Source organism: Acinonyx jubatus, chromosome C1, assembly GCF_027475565.1.
Source record: "Acinonyx jubatus isolate Ajub_Pintada_27869175 chromosome C1, VMU_Ajub_asm_v1.0, whole genome shotgun sequence".
NCBI lineage: Eukaryota > Metazoa > Chordata > Mammalia > Carnivora > Felidae > Acinonyx > Acinonyx jubatus.
The window spans coordinates 64,956,047-64,975,445 of NC_069381.1; the positions used below are offsets into that span (position 1 = coordinate 64,956,047).

Consider the following 19,399-nt stretch of genomic DNA (forward strand, 5'->3'; position numbering starts at 1 on the left):
TTTGATCATGCCATTACTCTGCCTTGGAGTCTTCATATTGTCTTCGTGATAAAATCCAGCTTAAATAAAGACTTTTACAATCCCAATCAGCCCCCTCTCCTCATTGCCTGCCAGTTTGATGCAGTTCAATCCATTCCAGCCACGAGAAATGTGTGGAGGCTCCTGATGACACTACACTTTCTCTTGCTTCACTTCTTTCTTGGACTTTGTAGGGGTCCCCTGTGGGCTGCCCCCAAATGTACCACAATGACATACTGATTATTTTGAATTGAAGCTACTTGCGAAATAGCCGGTGTAGGGACACTTACACCCTTAGACCTCTGACGCCCTGAAAGCAGAAAATAAACCTCTCGTATGAAAAAATATCCTCCCTGTACTAAGAAGTAAAAAGACATCCTTATCACCAGAGATAAGGACTTTAAAGTTAAGAAAGCAGAAGAAATAGACCTTGGTATGTGTATGTGTGTTTACCAATCTATAGCTACCTGGCCCAAATTCCCCTTAGAATTCCTTACTAATTAAAGTTCCCAAACATCTGTTTTCTTTAGCCCATCGAGTTCTCACAAATTGATTGTCTTTTTGTCTAAATTGTATAAAAACTGCCTGTTTTGTCATTTCTTTGAGTCTCAATTTTATTATTGGGCTTCCAGGCACACATAATAAAACTTTGTTTTTTCCTTCTGTCAATCTGTCTCCCTTCAGTTTAATTCCCAAACCAGCTGGAAAAACCTTGGAGGAAAAGAAGGAAGTTTCTTCCTGACTATAACTTCATGTCTCAGTCTGAACTTTGCTTTGCTAGCTTTTACTAGTGCCCTAAGGCTAGGTGAGGCCACTGTCACTCCGGTCCCCAGGGGATCTTGTTTTTACTCCTCTTGCAGCATTTGGAACACTAATATACCTGTCTGTGTACCTGACCATCTCCCTGATTGCACAGCATACGATTTGAGGGCACTATTTTTATCTTACTCAGCATTATCCTTCTCCAGGGTCTAAGCCCTTGTTGAATGACTGAATGTGTAAATGGGAAAAGAAGCTGTGCACTGCCTTATAAATGAATTAGGGAAGAGCCAAATTTTTATCTGTGTGTTCCAGTGTAGAAAGATGGTTTTAAATACCAGCCAGTGCTGCCGCTCTGTTAGCTGAATTAACTTGCACACTTAAGTTTCATTTGCATACTTTGAGAAATAAAGATACTAAGAGTGTTTACCGTGTTTGGAGAAGACACTAGGAAATGCGAGCAGTTGCACAGTGCCAAGCACATAGTAAAATGTGCAGAAATGTTGGCTATTGGTTTTATGGCAGTTTTTATTAATTATCATTTCCTGAGTGCCTACATGTGGGCTACAGAGGGGACCAAAGATCTTTCTCATGGGTTTGGCAGAAATCTTAGTTTCTTTTTCCTTTTCTCTGTCTCTTCCTCTCTAACAAGGAAAAAGAAACATAATGACGTTCTCATGCTGGCCACTGATTGCTGCTGAGTTTCACTTTCCTTTCTTTCAAACACAGATGCCACAGATCTCGGCAGAACCTTCTGTCTCCAAACTGTGGCTGCTGGATCCAGCTAAGACTACATTTAAGCTTCATCCAACTCTTAAAACCAGGTAAGTGATTTTTTTGCCATCTGATGCTTCTTCCTAGCTGTGTGTAAAGAAAATTGCCTGTTTTCCTTTCTTTGAAAATGAATTTCAGAGTGAAATGGCTGCTAATGGCTGCTAATGATCATACTTTTCTCTTTCATTTGTTGTGTTTTTTAATGAAAATTTTAAATACAGGGAATGCTAGAGAGTAAGTTCTATCAGATTCTTAAGATGATGTATCTAATTAGAGTAGTTTTTTCCTCCTGAAAAAACAAAAGCATTACAGATAATGTTGAAGTTACCTGTGAATCTCTCCTATACTCCTTTCTCTTCCCTTCCTTGCCAGAGGGAAATATTATCCAGACTGCGGTATAATTATTGTTGTGCTTGTTTTTGTGCTTTTGCCACATATACCTCTGTATCTGAACATGATCTCTAGTATTGCTTTGTGTTAACAGTTTATATGAATGCTATCATACTAAGTGTATTGTTCTCAACTTGCTTAGTCTTTTGAGCTTTATTAAGGTTGATACAAATAGGCCTAGTTCAGTCACTTCAGTGCTCTAAGTATTTCATTGTGTGAATATGCCAAAATTTATATATCCAGGCTTCTAATTTATCCTAAACAAAGCTGCCATGAATATGCTTGCTCCTCAAAATGATATATGTCCATCAAAACAATGTGAATATTACTGAATCTCCATATTTGGGTCAACTTGGTATTGCTGGCCCCTTGTTGGATGTAAACTGCTGTCTCATTATTGTTTAATTTACAGCTCTCTTTCTAGAACAGTTGAACATTTTTTTCATGTGTTTATAGTTGATTTGAGTTACCTCATCTGTGAATATCTTCATATACTTTGACTACTTTTCCATTAGAGACAGTTTTTCCATTAGATGTGAGGTACACACACACACACACACACACACACACACACGCACTGTGGAATATTACTCAGCCATAAAAAGAGATGAGATAAGCCATTTGCAATAGCATGGATAGATCTAGAGGGTATTATGGTACGTGAAATAAGTCAGAAAGAAAAAAGTGCCATCTGATTTCCCTTATGTGTGGAATCTAGAAAAACAAAACAAATTAATAAAGAGTATGGGTTTATTTCTGTATTTTGCTTTTTCTCTTGGTTTTCTATCATGTTGTTTCATTTCCTGCTTTGTGTTTCTGATGAATGTGAGTCACTAAATCTAAAAACATTGTGGGGATAGTTTGAAGCTAGAAAAATGTTCGCTTCATCCAGACAAGATTTGTTTTTGCTCCTGCCTTCCAACTAGAGGCACAGGCAATCTTCATGTGTGTGAACCCACTCAGAGACTGAAATTACCAGGAGATGGAATTAAGTCTGTACATTTTTAGGCCACCCTTTTTTCTTCCCTGTAGCGCTTCAGAATCCTTGCCCACAGCTTGGGAGGAAGATTGCCAACGCACCCTCTTTCTTGCACTATATTCCCCTAGCTCTGTGAGTCTAACAAAAGTTTTGCCTGACTTCTCAGCATCTCAGGCACCTCTTCTAAAGTTCACAGATGCTCCTCAGGGAAACGTGCTCCCAAATGCCAAGCTTCCCTCTCCATCTTCACTTCTTTTCCAAATCTTAGCCAATGACATAGTTTCACTCCTTTGTTATCTCTTCAGTGCTTTCAAATATATATATTTACAGTTTAACCTGTGTTCTAGTTTTTGAAAGAATTGAAAGAATTGGCATGATGACTCATGGTCTGTCCTGCCACTGTGGGACCTCCATGTCTATTAACTCCTCTCATATTTCAATTTCTTGCTCGGTGAACTGTTTTATGTATAAATTCCCCTTTCCTATCTTCTAATTCATGGGCTGGCAAACCATGACCTGTGTACCACCCACTTGTTTTTGTAAAAAAAAACCTTATTGGAACATAATCATGTCCATTTGTTTACATATCATCTATGTTTTTGCATTACATTGGCAATGTTGAGTTAATTATGGCAGAGATTATATGTTCCACAAAGCCTAAAATATTTACATCTGTCATTAAGAAAAAGTTAGCTGACCTGTGTTCTAATTTATTAATTTTAATTTTACTTTATTCTTTATTTAGTTGCCCATTTGTCTACTGACTTAAAAAACTTAATGATATTTTAACGATATTTTTTATTTCTAAATTATCTGGGTTTTTTTTTTCATATCTACCTACTATTGTTCTATCTCTGTTTTTTGTGTGTGTGTGTGTGTGTGTGTTTTTTTTTTTTTTGTTTTGTTTTTTTACATTGTAATCCAACCAACATGTTTTAATTGGGTCGGAGAAAAAAATAACGCACTGGAACTAGAAGAAGCAGAAATCTGTACTTTAAGCCACTGTGGTATACTAACTAGTCTCTCAACCTATTATTGTTTTTCTATCAGATACAGAAAATCATGGCAGTGACAACGAGATTGACATGGAATGAGGAGAAAAGTCTGCAAAAGCTGCTTGGAAACGTCTCCTTGAGACTTCTTCATAAGTCTAGTGTCCATGGACATACAAGTTTTAGTTTGCTTGATAGGTGCCAGCTTCAGGGATCTACTATAACAATTCTTTACTTTTATGATAAGATTATTGGGGTCTTTATACCTGGGCATTATCCTGCACCAGGTATAGAGTTTAGAGAGCCAATCCCCTCCTTCTGTTTTTCATTTCAAAGGAATAAAGCTACAGAAATGGCAATTGCAGTTCTAGAGGCAGAAGTGAAAATTGCTTCTGGGCAACTGACATTTTGTTCCTTTGATCAAGAGATGTTCTGTATAGATTCAAGCAAAACCAAACTTTCTATACATCCTTCGTTAAGCTCTGAATTAGGAGTACATATCTCCTCTGACCTCACTTATTTGGAAAATGAAGTCTTTCGAGTTGAAGGTATGTTAAATGAGATAATCCTACATTCTGGTTCTAGTCTTTCTTTGTATTTGTTGGTCATCACTGAGCTACAAGAACAAGGATAAATGAGAGGAACAGTCAGGTTTCATGCCATCAAATTACTGTTTCATAAACTTCAAAATGTAACCTGGGAAGCATAGAGGTTATGATGTATTACCCAGAAGGTGTAGGCAGCTTTGAACAGAGTCAGTTGAGGAGTGGAAGTGGAGAGATGGAGATGGAAAGTGAGTGATAGCGGGGGTTTGTTTTGATATATGACCCCTTTTGGGTCAGCTCTAGGACCTCTGGGTATACTTATGTGAGAGTTTGCAGAGTGAGTTAATTATCCTCCCTAGAAGGGGGGTAATTTTCCTTTCTCTCTTCACTAGGTTACCAACACTAACTCCTAACTGGACAGCTCGGCCCTGGTTTATACAAGCAGACTCGCTGGCCCACTGAAAAGGTTGACTTGGCATATTTAGCAAGACAAGTTAAAAACCTTATTATGCTATGTTTATTTCCTACAGGAATTAAGGATGATACAACCTATATGCGCAAGGTAACAAGAGCCTCAAAGTAAGTTAGGTTTTTGGACTATTACTCACTTTATTTAGAACACTTCTATAAATGACATTGGAAATTAAATAATAAAATAAAAAATATAACTTGGGTGATAAAAATGAATTATAATATTATTTAAATAATATGTTTGAGGCAACTTACAGCAACAGCAAAAATAGAATGACTACCAACTGTGAACCTTTAAAAATCTACCTGACAGCAATTTGACTTTCTTTTTCACTTGAGCTGGCTAGATCCAAAGTTTTCCAGACAGAAATTTCTAGATGACTATTTCAGATAATTCCTTTGAAGCCTTTCCTTGGGAATAAAGTTTTGGGGTAATTTCAGTAAGTTTTAAAAGCAAACCTCCGGGGCACCTGGGTGGCTCAGTCGGTTAAGCGTCCGACTTTGGCTCAGGTTATGATCTCGCAGTTCATGAGTTCAAGCCCGGCGTCGGGCTCTGTGCTGACAGCTCAGAGCCTGGAGCCTGTTTCAGATTCTGTGTCTCCCTCTCTCTGACCCTCCCCCATTCATGCTCTGTCTCTCTCTGTCTCAAAAATAAATAAACATTAAAAAAATTAAAAAAAAATAAAAGCAAACCTCCTTTCCCCAATTTATAAATATCGGTATTGTATATATTTTATTTCTCCTTAATATAATATTATTACTGAAATAACACACATCTTCAGTGTTGCTGATATTTCTCCGACTTGTGTTGTCAAGGCTAATAGTTTAACAGTGATTTGGTTGCTGGTTAAAGTTTAGCTTTATTAAGATACAGATAAATGCATTTTCTTCAAGCACAAAATGTATAACCATAGACCATTTCACATCAGATGAGAGATGGGCATTAATACCCAAATAATACATAAGTAATTACAACATACTTGTAAAAGGAAGGAAAGAAGGTTCAGGAGAATTGTGCTCTTGTTCCTCTGGGGGTGTGGCTGTTTTAAGTTCTGCATGTTATTTCACAGGCAGAGGAATCGGCTTCTAGCAGAGCTCAGAGCCTTCAAGCCCAAAGTAGACTTGATTTCAGAAATTTGTATTCTCTTGCTGGGTCCAGTTGGATCTGGAAAGTCTAGTTTTATCAATTCAGTGAAGTCTGTTTTCCAAGGCCGTCTGACTCGCCAAGCCATAGTGGGGTCTGATGACACCAGCATTACTGAACAGGTGAGTTACTCAAGGATTTCCTGAGGGTTTTGTTTTATTGATTACAGTTATTAGATTTGTTCATTTCTTTGCCATTCTCTAGGAATGTTAATCTTCTCACCTACACGCAATTAAATGCTAAATCAAATGTAAAACAGGAGTAAAAGTTGAATCTGAATTGCCTCCATTGAGTTGTGTTTTACTGAGAGGCTTTTCATTTTTATGCACGCAAGAAGCACTTATATTTAGAATGCTTAAACTTGTAGAATACAACCCTAAAATTTAAAAAAACTTTGTGTAAGTCTTTGTCTGTTATATTAGAAATGTATTTTTACTTATGTCCCGTATGGTTTTACCTGGATTAAAATTCTTTTCTCTTTTTTTTTTTTGTAATAAAATAATGAAACACTTTTCCATTTTACAAAACCATTTTATAAGAAATGATCATGAAAAGCAAGGCAACAATTCACTTTGGTGAGTCAACCTTCAAAGGGTAAATCTATCAGTGCTCCTGTGAACACAATCCTATTTGTAAACAAATAGGAGTACTAATACCATTTTTAAAACTGTTACTCCAAAGACCTACAAATTATTGTGGAAAAACTTTCTCCCATTCTGTGCTTCTCAATGTTATACAATCAAACAAAAAAAATTAAGGGGAATGAATAGGACATTTCATAATCAAACTGTATTTTTCTGGGATTGCTACAACCTAATATTGTTATCTTCTGATTGGAAATGTGCTGTGCACCGTCAGTACAAAATTTTGCATCGGACAGACGTGGCTCATTTTACTTTTGTGTCACATTTAATAACTGAAGGCATTTTCTATGATTTTCAAGAAACACATTTTATTTCTTGAGGTTGGCTAGATTCTATCTACTTGGCTGGCTTTATCTTGATCTATTAGTCTAGCCTCAAAAGATACGGCAACAGCAGTTCAATACATTAAGCATTGATGGAAATGTTTCTGTTAAATACTGTGTTGGCAGTAAAGACCTAACTACAAATAACTGGTCTTATTACTCAGGGATTTCAATGTAGATAATAAACAAATAAGTACTATTCACTGTGATAGATGCTGTAGTAGAGGTACTCACCAGGACAGGATTCATCTCCTTCCTTTTCACATTACTTTAAGAGAAGATGTAGATCCTGAAGTCCAAATGAAATGCAAATACTACTATATAAACTGAAGGAATACAGGACAGAATATTTATCAAGGAAACAATGTATTTTTTAAATGATTTATTTCTTATTTTGAGAGAGAGAGAGAAGAGAGGAAAGGAGAGAGAGAGAGAGAGAGAGAGAGAGAAAGATCTCAAGCAGGCTCTGTGCTGGCAGTGCAGAGCCTGAGGCAGAGCTCAGTCTCACCAACCTTCAGATCATGACCCGAGCGCAAATTAAGAATCAGGTGCTTAACTGACTGAGACACACGGGCATCCCAAGGAAGCAGGAGTTTATTGCTCAGGGACCCTTCTCTTTGAAGAACTCAATTTGTGAAGGAAACAGATTAATGAAAACTATGAATGTGCCTACTGATACTAAAATTACACAGTGCACTTTAAGTACGTGACTCTACTGCTTTGTGTAATTCCTTTCCGGTGGAGGCACCAGTAAAGTCCCGTTTACTTAGATCAAAATATCCAGTGGTATTGCTCCTAGGCATTGGACTTATGGACCAATGGGAGCTTTTGACTTCATTACAGATTACTATAGGTCATAGAGGGGTTCTCTGCTTCCTGGTTGGAATGGGAGAATTGTGATTCAAGTTGTTGTTTGGTATCTCGGAGTTAGCATTTTTCTTTGTGATTCTGCCTAAATCTTCCATAGTTGTGCCTATTTGGAAGTATATTTGACCAATAAAGATTTTTCAGAGTTCCGAGAAATACTCTTGGTATCAGATTGAGTGTGTTTATTAAGGAAAGACGACTTGTTAAAGCAGAGCTTCCCAAGGTGAGGTTTGTAGACCCCTGAGTGTCCCTGAGAGAATTTTATGGGGTCTGTGAGTTTAACATTATTTTCATAATAATACTAAGATGGTTTTGCTTTTTGTAGGGTATGGACATTTGAACTTATCATACAAATGTAGTTTTATTTGTTGCCTGGCACCTTTGCACAAATCAAGTAATGGCACCAAACACTGTTAGTAATCATTGTATTCCTTTCTACCACTCAGCTTGCTGGAAAAACAAACAAAATGCTTTCACTTAAGAATGTAACTGATGAATAAGTAACATGGATTTTATTTAAACTCAGCTTTTGAGAACACATTATTTTAATATTTTGTGTGATGAAATGGGAAGTACATATAAAGGGTTTCTAAGGCATGCCAAAATGTGGTGGTTGCTGAGCAAAGACACTGGTGCAATTGAGTTGTGAGCTGAAGTTTTCTCAGGTAACATCATTTTTAATTGAGAAGACAATTGGCAGGCTTGCTTATTCATACGTAGCTATTCAGTAGAAATTCATGGAAAATGCACTAACTGAGCATATCACTTCAAGAAAAACAACCAACCAACGATGTTTGTTGCCAATGGTAACATTTGAGTTTTAAAGAAAATTAGAACTTTGAGCAGCTTGTATCCACCATTTTGAGCTTCATAACTTCCTAAGACTTAAAGACTTATCTGGTAAGATTAGCGGTGCTAGTAAAAAGTATGATGTTTTAATATTGTCCAGGGAAATGTGCCAATATTTGGAAGATCTAGGTAAGCCAGTGAACCAATATTTTCAAATAAACAAATGCATTGGGTTACTAAGCCATGCATGGATACAAAGTGTATTCAAAATGTAGGATAGATCAATGAATTTAATGTAACTGAGTATGAAAATATGACAGATTCCACATTACAGCTAACCTTTGAGAAATGATCACTTGTTGAGCTTTGATGCATTATTAATGAGGAATATCCACAATTTTCTGAAAGCTGTTAAATTAAATACTCTCTCCTTTTCTTACTACATATATACACGTGAGACTAGGTTTTCTTCATATACTTCAACCAAAATGATCTATCACAAAAGACTGAATTCAGAGGCAGGTATGAGAATTCTGCTATCTTCTATTAATCCAGATACTAAAGAGCATTGTAAAAACTAAATTGATCCTGCTGTTTTTAATATTTTTTTGGAAAGTAATTTTTTTGTAAAAATGTTATTTGGGTTAACATGCAATAAATTCATAATTGTATTTTAAAATGATTTAAGAAATATTTAAAATTATTTCAGTTTCAGTTTCTAGTATGTTAAATGTCAGTAGATATGATCTACATAAATAAAGATCTCTTTGAGACTCTCAGTAATTTTTAAGAGTATCAGGTGATCCTGAGACTAAAATGTTTGAGGACCACAGTGTTAGATATTAACCACCCTGTGTTCTTTCTATTGTCATGTCTTGAATGCTTGTTGAAGAACGAATTTTTACATTTGATATACTTTGTTTTATAGTATAGGATTTATTCCGTTAAAGATGGGAAAGATGGCAAATATCTGCCATTTATGTTGTGTGACTCCATGGGGCTACATGAGGAAGAGGGAGTAGGATTGTGTGTGGATGATATACCCCACATCTTAAAAGGCTGTGTGCCAGACAGGTATGAGGTAAGAATTCTCCAATCTCGAAAACCTTTCAAATCATTTCCATCAATGCTCTTTGTTAAATTTTTACCCTATAAGGCAATTTCAACTGTTATAAGGTATTTTCAACATCAACCAACCCTACTCTACTTTTAAATGAATAAATATTCATATAAGTAAAGTAGAAGAACTTATTTTCTATGGCATTAAAAAATATAGGCTGGGGTGCCTGATTGGTTCAGTTGGTAGAACTTAAGACTCTTGAACTCAGGGTCATGATTTTGAGCCCCACATTGGGCACAAAGATTACTTAAAAAAATAAGGTAATCTCAAAAAAAAAGAAAGAAATACAGTCAAAAGCAGTATTTTACTTATACAAATTTCAGAAAACGTTCAGGAAAAGATTGTTCCTATATCACTCTTTACAATAATGTAAAATAAGTAGAAAAGTAATAGTTTAACCTCATGCACTTTTTTGATCACTTAGACAAAATATTGGAACATTTAACCACTTTTTGTTTAAGTGTGATATTGTTATACTATAAGTACTTACGTTTCACCACTTAAATGCTACCTAAATACCTACATCCAAAGGTTGGCTTTGCCACTAATTAGATGTGTACTCATAATGAAGTTACATATATGTCTCTGCAAGTCTTACTTTTTTATGTGTGAAATGTAGGTAATAATAAAACCCATTTTGTAGAGTGCCTGCAAAGATAAATGAGAGAATGTACTTTAAATGCTCAAAAAGTCAACCATTATTATCACCTTTCTTTTAGGCATTGGGTGTGATACAATCAGCCTCAATTTCTAAACGTGACTTCTGTTGCCGCTCAGTTGTGCTTGATTGGAAACCTTAACTATGGACTCATATATTAAAAAAAATATTATTAAAAACCTATTTTGTTACAGATGCTATGCTAATTGAAACACATAGTTAACTAGGAACGTAATTCTCATCCTCACAATTTACGGAGACATAAGATATAAGGAGGTGGGACAGAGCAGAAAGATTGGAGAACTTGTGAGCCTACTAACACCTTCGTTTTTCACAACAGAGAGGCAATCTACTCAGTTCAGCATTGAAACATATAGTTAAAAAATAATGAACCTATGCTCGCTTCGGCAGCACGTATACTAAAATTGGAACGATACAGAGAAGATTAGCATGGCCCCTGCGCAAGGATGACACGCAAATTTGTGAAGCGTTCCATATTTTTTTGTTGTATGGAAACCAATTTGATAATAAATTTCATATATTGAAAAAAAATTACTAGAAAAGCACAGAGGGGAAATAAAGTTATTTGATATTATTCGAAAAAAAAATAATGAACCTAGTCCTGTACTGTAGTTTTAAATCTATTTTCTTAATCCTAGAAAGATTATCATTCTTGGTATGAAGATGTTAACTTGGAATTTGGGATTTTTCTTCTGTTTCTCTTTAGTTTCTTTTTCTTCTGTAAAATTAAAGAAATTATGTTATTTTATTTTTTTAATTTATTTTTTTTAGTAATCTCTACACCCAACATGGGGCTCGAACTCATGACCCTGAGATCAAGTTGTGTGCTCTTTTTTTTTGTTTTTTTTTTTTAATGTTTATTTAGTTTTGAGAGAGAGAGAGAGAGACAGAGCTCGAGCTGGGGAGGGGCAGAGAGAGAGAGAGACGAAGACACAGAATCTGAAGCAGACTCCAGCTCTGAGCTGTCAGCACAGAGCCTGACGTGGGGCTCGAACTCATGAGCTGTGAGATCATGACCTGAGCTGAAGTCAGATGCTGAACTGACTAAGCCACACAGGCACCCCTAATTTCATGCTCTTCTGACTGAGCTGAACAAGTACTCCTATAGCATTTTATTTTATTTTATTTTATTTTATTTTATTTTGAATGTTTATTTTATTTCGGAGAGAGTGTGTGAGCAGGGGAGTGGCAGACACAGGGAGACAGAGGATCTGAAGCGGGTTTGGTGTTGACAGCAGAGAGCTGATGTGGGGGTCGAACTCACAAACTTGCAAGATCATGACCTGAGCTGAAGTCTGAGGCTTAATGGACTGAGCCACCCAGGTGCCCCCTATGGCATTTTATTTTAAATGGCATTTCCCATCCCCCCTCCGTTTTTCTCCTCTATTCATTAGTCCATTTAAGTATGCAAAATGTTTAAAGTCTTAAATGATGTGTAACCAATGTCAATGGTCATTTTTTTTTTCTGGAGACTGGGAATTGAAATTAGCTTTTTCAAAATATATTTATTTATTTATTTTGAGAGAGAGCGAGTGTGCGTGAGCACTCGTGCACACAGGAGTAGGGAAGGAGCAGAGGGAGAAGGAGAGAGAGAGAATCCCAAGCAGGCTCCATCCTGTCAGTGTGGAGCCCAACTGTGGGGCTCCACCTAAAAGACCATGAGATTATGACCTGACCTGAAATCAAGAGTGGAACACTCACCTAGCTGAGTGACCCAGGAGCCTCTGAAGTTAACTTTTTAAACAAACATTGTTTGCATTTTTCTGAAATAGTTCCATTATGGATAATGTAAAGTATGGATACTTATAATTTTTGCCAAAACAATGAAGTGGTTTTTCTATACGAAAGATATAATAACATTACACTCATAGTGAAGAGGAAGTATGGAAGGGGGATTACTAATTAACCTGGGGAAAAAGTGGCTAGGGGGAGGAAGGTTTTGGGTTGGAGGTTAGTGGTAGTCGCATTTCAAGCATGGATGTGTTTTAATGAAGTCAGCAAAGACTTTCTAAATGTTACCTTATGTTTCTATAACAGTTTAGCCCCCATAAATCAATTACGCCAGACCATCCTGTGTTCATCGCCTCTCCGTCACTGAAGGACAAGATTCACTGTGTGGCCTATGTCTTAGATATCAACTCTATCAGTTCTATCACCTCTAAGGAGGTGGCAAAGTTCAAAGAAGTTCAAAAAGAGGTCTTAAACTGTGGTGAGTCTCATTGTCCTTATTAAAAGAAACTTGTATTTTGAGGGGCACTTGGGTGGCTCACTTGGGTAAGTGTTCGACTTCCGCTCAGGTCATGATCTTGCAGTTTGTATGTTTGAGCCCCAAGTCAGGCTCTGTGCTGACAGCTCAGAGCCTGGAGCTTGCTTTAAATTCTGTCTCCCTCTGCCCCTTCCCCACTCGTGCTCTGTCTCTCTCTGTCTCTCAAAAATAAATTAAAACATTAAAAAAAATTAAAACATCTTTTATTTTGAAATAATTATAGATTCACAGGAAATTGCAACGAGCATACAGAGAGGTCCTATGGACCCTTTACCGAATTTCCTGAGTCCTAGATTGGTTACTGGCAACAGCAGACAGAGATCATTTACATATTTTTTTGTCACGTGTGATTTTCCAGTGGCTTGATAGGCAAGTCACCTCCTCATATTACTTGACCTGACCAGGAAGATCAAAACCAGAAAATTGCCACTGTTATGTGTGTGTGTGTGTGTGTGTGTGTGTAGCCCTGTGTTGTTTTATCACATTTGTAGATTTAAAAGTAGTTAAGTGAGTCACCCTCATTTATGGTCTGGGTGCTTTTCAGTCTGTTGCTTTCTCACTGGATGTCAGGGCGACTGGGTTTGTGTGGGGCCCTTTAAGATTGGGATCTGTGTTGTTTATAATTCTGTGATTCCCCTGGTCTTAATCCCATATTGTTTTTCAAGACCAGACATTTTGTCTTTCTGGTGTCAGCCCCCAACATTGGGGTGCCTGATGTGGGGCACAGTCCCTTCATTCCCTTGAGAAAGAGTTTGAATTTTTTTGGATCCCACCTGATTGTGAGGTCACTGCATCTGCAGTGGGATCCTGGGCAGTGTCTCTGCCTCTCATACCCTTCTGGATGCACTACTTTTGTGTTTTTTTGTTGTGGACATGCTAGTCATCTAGTTCTTAGGTCCTTTTCAGAGCACAGTGATTCCATACGTAGCTGTAAATTTGTTGTGTCCATAGGCAGAAATGAGGTCAGGGTCTTCCTATGTTGCCATCTTTAACTCATCCTCCATGGGAATTTTAGAATTACCTTGTCTATTTCTACAAAAAATCTTGCTTGTAATTACATTACATTAACCACATGTATAATTACATTAACCACATGTATAACATTAACCACATGTATAAATTTTGGGGAGAATTGACATCTTTACTCTGCTGAGTCTTCCAATCCATGAACATAATATGTCTCTCCATTTATTGAGATCTTTGATTTCTTTCACAAGTTCTCCACAGTTTTTAACATTCAAGTCCTGCACGTGGTTTATTAAATTTATACCTACGTATCTAATTTTTTAAAAATGATATCATATTTGAATTTTGGCTGCCAGATGCTTATTCCTGGTATATCAATTTACAATAGAATTTTGTATGTCAATCTTGTTTCTTGTGACCTTGCTGAACTCACCTATTAGTTCTACAAAAGTTTTTTTTTTATTCCTTGGGATTTTCATACCATCTTAAATAGGGATAGTTTTGTTTTTAATCTGTATGCCTTTTATTTCCATTTCTTGTCATATTTTTCTGGCTAGAAGTTCCAGTACTGTGTTGAATAACAGTGGTGAGAGCACATACCCTTGTGGCGTTTTGATCTTATGGGGAAAGTATTCAGTGTTTCACCATTATGATGTTAGCCATATATATATTTTTATACGTATATATATATTTTTTACAGTTGTGCTCTGTCAATTTGAGGAGGTTCTTTATTCCCAGTTTTCTGAGTTTTTTTTCCTTCTTGTCCTGAATGGATGTTGAATTTTATCAAATAATTTTTCTCCATAGATTGATATAATCATGAAAAAATTTTCCTCTTTATCTTCTTAATATGATGGGCTACATTGATTTTTGAATCTTGAGCCAGTCTTGTCTCCTTAGAATAAATCCCATGTATTATGAAACATATTTTTTTCATATATTGCCAAATCCTATTTGATAATATTTTATTAAAAATTAGTGAAGGATATTGATTCGTATTTTTTTTTCCTGATGCTTTGTCAGGTTTTGGTGTCAGGGTAACACTGGCTTCATAAAATGAGTTGGGAAGTGTTCCTCTTCCATTTTCTTGAAAGGATTGTGAAGAATTGGTGTTAATTTCTCTTTAAATGTTTGGTAGAGTTTTCCATTGAAATCATCTGAGTCTGGAGATTTCTTTTTCAGGGGTTTTTAAAAAACCAAAAATTTAATTTTAAAATAGTTATCAAGCTATTAATCTATGTCATATTAGGTGAGTTGGGATAGTTTGTAGACTTTAGTTCATTTCATTCCATCTAAGTTGTCAAATTTATGTGGATAGAATTGTTCATAGCATTTCCTTATTATTCATTTTACATCTGTAGGGTCTGTAGGGATATCTCTGTGACCTTCCTGATATTGGTGATTTGTGTCTTTTCTTTTGTTTTTCTTTGTCACTATTTCTAAAGGTTTGCCAATTTTATTGTTCTTTTCAAGGAACCATGTCTTTGTTTCATTTATGTTTTAAATTGTTTTTCTGTTTTTAGTTTGTTCTTTGATTTCTGCTCCTTAGGGTTTCTTTCATCTTCTTGATTTGGATATAATTAGCTTTCTTTTTTCTGGTTTTTAGAGGGGAGGGACCCCTGCCCTTCCCTTCCCTTCCCTTCCCTTCCCTCCCCTCCCCTCCCCTCCCCTTCCCTTCCTTCCCTTCCCTCTTTTTCCCTTTTGTTCCTTTCTTTCCCTTTCTTTTCACCAGTTCCAATTAGCATTCCTTAGTTGTGCACTTCTCCAGCAGCCAATATAGGCTATTTGAAGTAAAAAGAAAGCCTAGAGAACTCACCACCATATTTTTCGTTGGATCCTGTGGTCCTTAGCCAATTTCTGTTATTTTGTTATTCTCTCCACATTTCAATGTTTGTGTTTGATTTATAAATAATGTCTAGTGTTTCTAGTTGTATTTAGAAGGAAGAATAGGGAAAAGTATATTGGCTCCATTTGGTCCAGAAGTGGGAGTCCTTTCACTGAATTTCAGGAAAAAAAAAAGACCCAAATAAACACAACCAGAAATGAGATATTACAACTGATACCACAGTAACACAAATTATCATAAGAGACTACGATGAACAATTATACACAAACAAAATTAGAAGAAATGGATAAATTCCTAGAAGCATACAACCTTCTGTTGTATCCTTCATGAATCATGTATCCTTCATGAATCATGAAGAAATAGCACATCTTTTTAAAAAAAAATTTTTTTTAACGTTTTATTTATTTTTGAGACAGAGACAGAGCATGAACGGGGGAGGGGCAGAGAGAGAGGGAGACACAGAATCGGAAGCAGGCTCCAGGCTCTGAGCCATCAGCCCAGAGCCCGACGAGGGGCTCGAACTCACGGACCGTGAGATCGTGACCTGAGCCGAAGTCGGACGCTTAAACGACTGAGCCACCCAGGCGCCCCGAAATAGCACATCTTGACAGACCAAATATGAGGAAGGATATTGAATCAGTAATCAAAAAACTCCCAACAGACAAAAGTCTAGAAACAGATGGGATCACTGGTGGATTCTACTGAACATTCAAATAAGAATTAATAGCAATCCTTCTCAAACTATTCCAAAAAGTAGAAGAGGAGGGAACTCTTTCAAACTCATTTTAGAAGATCAGCATTACCCTGATATCAAAACCAGGCAAGAACACCACAAGAAAAGAATATTACAGGCTAATATTCCTAATAAGCGGAAACATAAAAATCTTCAACAAAATATTAGCAAACTGAATTCAATGATAGATTAAAAGAATCATATACAATAAACAAGTGGGATTAATTCCAGAGATGTAAGGATGATTCAACATTCACCTATCAATCAATGTGATACACTACATTAACAAAATGATGGATAAAATCATATCAATAGATGCAGAAAAATCATTTGACAAGCTCAACATCCACTTATGATAAAAACTCAACAAAGCGGGTAGAGAGGGAATATCTATATCATATATATGACTCATATATATGATTCACGTAAGGGGAAAATACTGAAAGCTCTTGTAAAGAACCTCAGGGACATTCTTGAATGGCATTTGGAAATCTTAGTTTTATAATATTTTTTCCTGGGGAAGCAGGTGTTAGTAAAAAGGCTTTTGATTTGGTTAGCTGCTGATTGGGAGAGGGCAAGAAGTCCTTAGTAGAACTGTGAAATCAGTGTGCTTTGTTTTTACAAATACTCTCACACGATCTTCACTTTCTGGGGTCTTTTTTGCTCTTCAATATCCAGCAACCACCCTGCCCCCCACCCCACCTTATCACTTTAAAACACACTATTTGGAATGGTAGATGATTGCAACATAGTGTGAATTCAGTTGCATTTAGAAATTATATCTCACTTTGGAAGAAAAGATCATTTCTCCTATTAGAAGAACTTCAGGTTCCATATTGCCATTTACTGGGGACATTTCATTCTCTAAATCTTCACCCCACAGAGAGTTGCTTTCACACATACTGAATTGCCTTGTTGACACGTTACTGTTTATGATACAAAATCGCTGATTTATCTCTTTGATATAGGTACAGCACTTGTGGTCTTGCTTACTAAAATTGATAAGTGCAGTGAAATTCTTCAAGACAACTTTTTAAACATGAATAATTCTATGACGTCCCAAAACCAGGTAAAGAATATATATCTAACCAGGCATTATTGTAATAGTGTTATATTGTGTGTGTGTGTGTGTGGGGGGGATGTATGGGTGTGTGAGTGTGTGTGTGTGTTCACACTACAAATGTGAACAGGCAAATGAAGAAGTGGATCAATTGCCTGATTAATTCAAGTTTATGTCCTACTTTAAAATAATAATTATCTGCATTATAATTATATTCAGAAGATAATTTATCAAGCTATTGCTTTTTCAGTTTCTTTCTTGAATTATATTTGAATTTAGTCCTTTTTCAGATATGAGTTATGCTTATTAATTTTTCCACAGATAATAAAAGTCAGCAAAATGCTAGATATTCCTATTTATAATATCTTTATGGTTGAAAATTATGCATCAGAGTTGGAGCTGGACCCTTTGAAGGACACTCTGATCCTGTTTGTCCTGAGGCAGATGTTACGGATAGTGGATGACATTTTAGAGGATTTGCCTCTTGAAACAGGTAATCTGGCCCCTTTTCCACTCTTGTCATAAAGCATTGGTATTTTTTGAAAATCCCTGAGTTCTACCTTATTGGACGGCTGGTGCCCACTTGGTTGCTCTAGACCTGACAACCATGTTAGGATATGTGCTTTGTTTCTATTCTTTTCCTTTTGTTTTCAGGTAAAATTGTAGGAGTGTTCAGCTCTACATGTGACATCAGTTGCTTTGATTCTGATACTTGGCCCAAACCTGGATTGGCATGCCCTGGTTAGAGTCAGTCTCTGCTGACAGCCTCTTTATGACTTCTGCTTTCACTCATGTTTCACCTTCGGTCCCTGACAGCATCTAACTGACAGTTTCTTCTAGGACCTCAAGCTGAAAGGCCAATCCTGAGCACTGGTGGGCCAAGATATGCCCCACTGCAGACCACCCTCTGGATTCCTGCACTATTTATGATTTTAATTTCTGTGACACCTTTTAAACCTCCCCAGCAAAATTAACTGTCTCCTTATGTGTTTGTCTATAGCTCTGTATGTAAAGCTCTATGTGGGTACTAATACATTGAATAATAGTTTAAACATGATTTCATGGATGTCTAGTTCCCTAGATTGTGAGTTCTTCAAGAAGCAGGGTTTGGATTTTACGCACATTTGTATGACAGAGTTTAGCACAGTGCCTGACAAGGAGTAAGCATGTTTGCCATTATGCATCCCTCCCAACTTCCCCAGAGTGATAACATGTACTTAAATTTTTCCTCCTTACAGGGAGGAAGGCTGGAAGAAAATGAAATGCCAGAGACAAGAAATGGATAAAGGAGGGAGAATGTTTCATTTATCTCTGGATGAAGATATGAATTTAAGGGAATTAAAAAAAGCAAATATTTCTTAAGGACTTACGTGCTATTTTTGTGAAAAACAAACAAACAAAAACAAAGCTTCTTCCTTTAATGAACTCATGCCTGATTTTCATTAATTGAATTCCAAACCATCCTAGCCATGTCTCCCAAGTAGACTGATCAAATGAGGCTACTTACTAGTGCAAGGCAATAAGAAGGTTGTCTTTAAAAATTTTTTTTTATGTTTATTTATTTTTGAGAGACAGAAAGAGAAAGAGCATGAGTGGGGGAGGGGTAGAGAGTGAGGGAGACACAGAATCCCAAACAGGCTCCATGCTCTGAGCTGTCAGCACAGAGCCCGACTCAGGGCTCAAACCCACCAACCATGAGATCATGACCTGAGCTAAAGTCCAGCACTAATGGACTGAGCCACCCAGGCACCTCAAGAAGGTTGTCTTATACAGGTATTCCCAAATGATTCTAAATTCCTCTGGGTAGCTGTGAAGTTAGGACTAGCAATAAATAAAAAAAGAATTTCTGAAGACAGGTTTTAGGTTTTTTTTCTTCCATAAAACCCTAACTCTCTTCTCCAAATTTCTTAGTATTTTTCAGATGAATATGCTTTGATTCAATAGTTACCTGTATTAAAGTAGTCGAATATACTTTTAGTCAGAATTACTGTCTTCTTTGGGAAGTCCTGGGTATTATCATGGCAAGAATTCCTT

At 36.6% G+C, this 19,399-nt stretch overlaps 1 protein-coding gene and 1 non-coding gene across 4 annotated transcripts; both read left to right on the top strand.

Annotated features, from left to right (window-relative positions):
• The first annotated feature begins 1,443 nt into the window (after positions 1-1,443).
• Positions 1,444-19,143, top strand: IFI44L (interferon induced protein 44 like). Of its 3 annotated transcripts, XM_015066282.3 has the most exons (9): positions 1,444-1,601; positions 3,971-4,460; positions 4,988-5,036; positions 5,999-6,194; positions 9,624-9,776; positions 12,532-12,703; positions 17,274-17,374; positions 17,687-17,858; positions 18,604-19,143. In XM_015066282.3, the coding sequence occupies exons 2-9, from the start codon at positions 3,983-3,985 to the stop codon at positions 18,624-18,626; spliced, it is 1,344 nt and encodes a 447-aa protein (XP_014921768.2). In that variant the 5' UTR covers positions 1,444-1,601; positions 3,971-3,982; the 3' UTR covers positions 18,627-19,143. The 3 variants fall into 3 exon arrangements, with proteins under 3 accessions (XP_014921768.2, XP_053070273.1, XP_053070274.1); XM_053214298.1 differs by lacking the exon at positions 18,604-19,143 and having other exon boundaries at positions 17,687-18,149; XM_053214299.1 differs by lacking the exons at positions 1,444-1,601; positions 18,604-19,143 and having other exon boundaries at positions 4,323-4,460; positions 4,850-5,036; positions 17,687-18,149.
• On the top strand, positions 10,869-10,975 carry LOC113599729 (U6 spliceosomal RNA). Its single transcript, XR_003420629.1, has one exon. It is a non-coding gene; the product is annotated as a U6 spliceosomal RNA (small nuclear RNA).
• Positions 19,144-19,399: the final 256 nt, after the last annotated feature.

Bases quoted from the DNA above. Each gene is read 5' to 3' on its own strand.
- IFI44L (XM_053214298.1), top strand. From the start codon at position 3,983: ATGGCAGTGACAACGAGATTGACATGGAATGAGGAGAAAAGTCTGCAA. The intron at 5,037-5,998 runs GTAAGTTAGGTT...GTTATTTCACAG, and splicing joins AAGGTAACAAGAGCCTCAAA to GCAGAGGAATCGGCTTCTAG. The intron at 17,375-17,686 runs GTAAAGAATATA...ATTTTTCCACAG, and splicing joins CTATGACGTCCCAAAACCAG to ATAATAAAAGTCAGCAAAAT.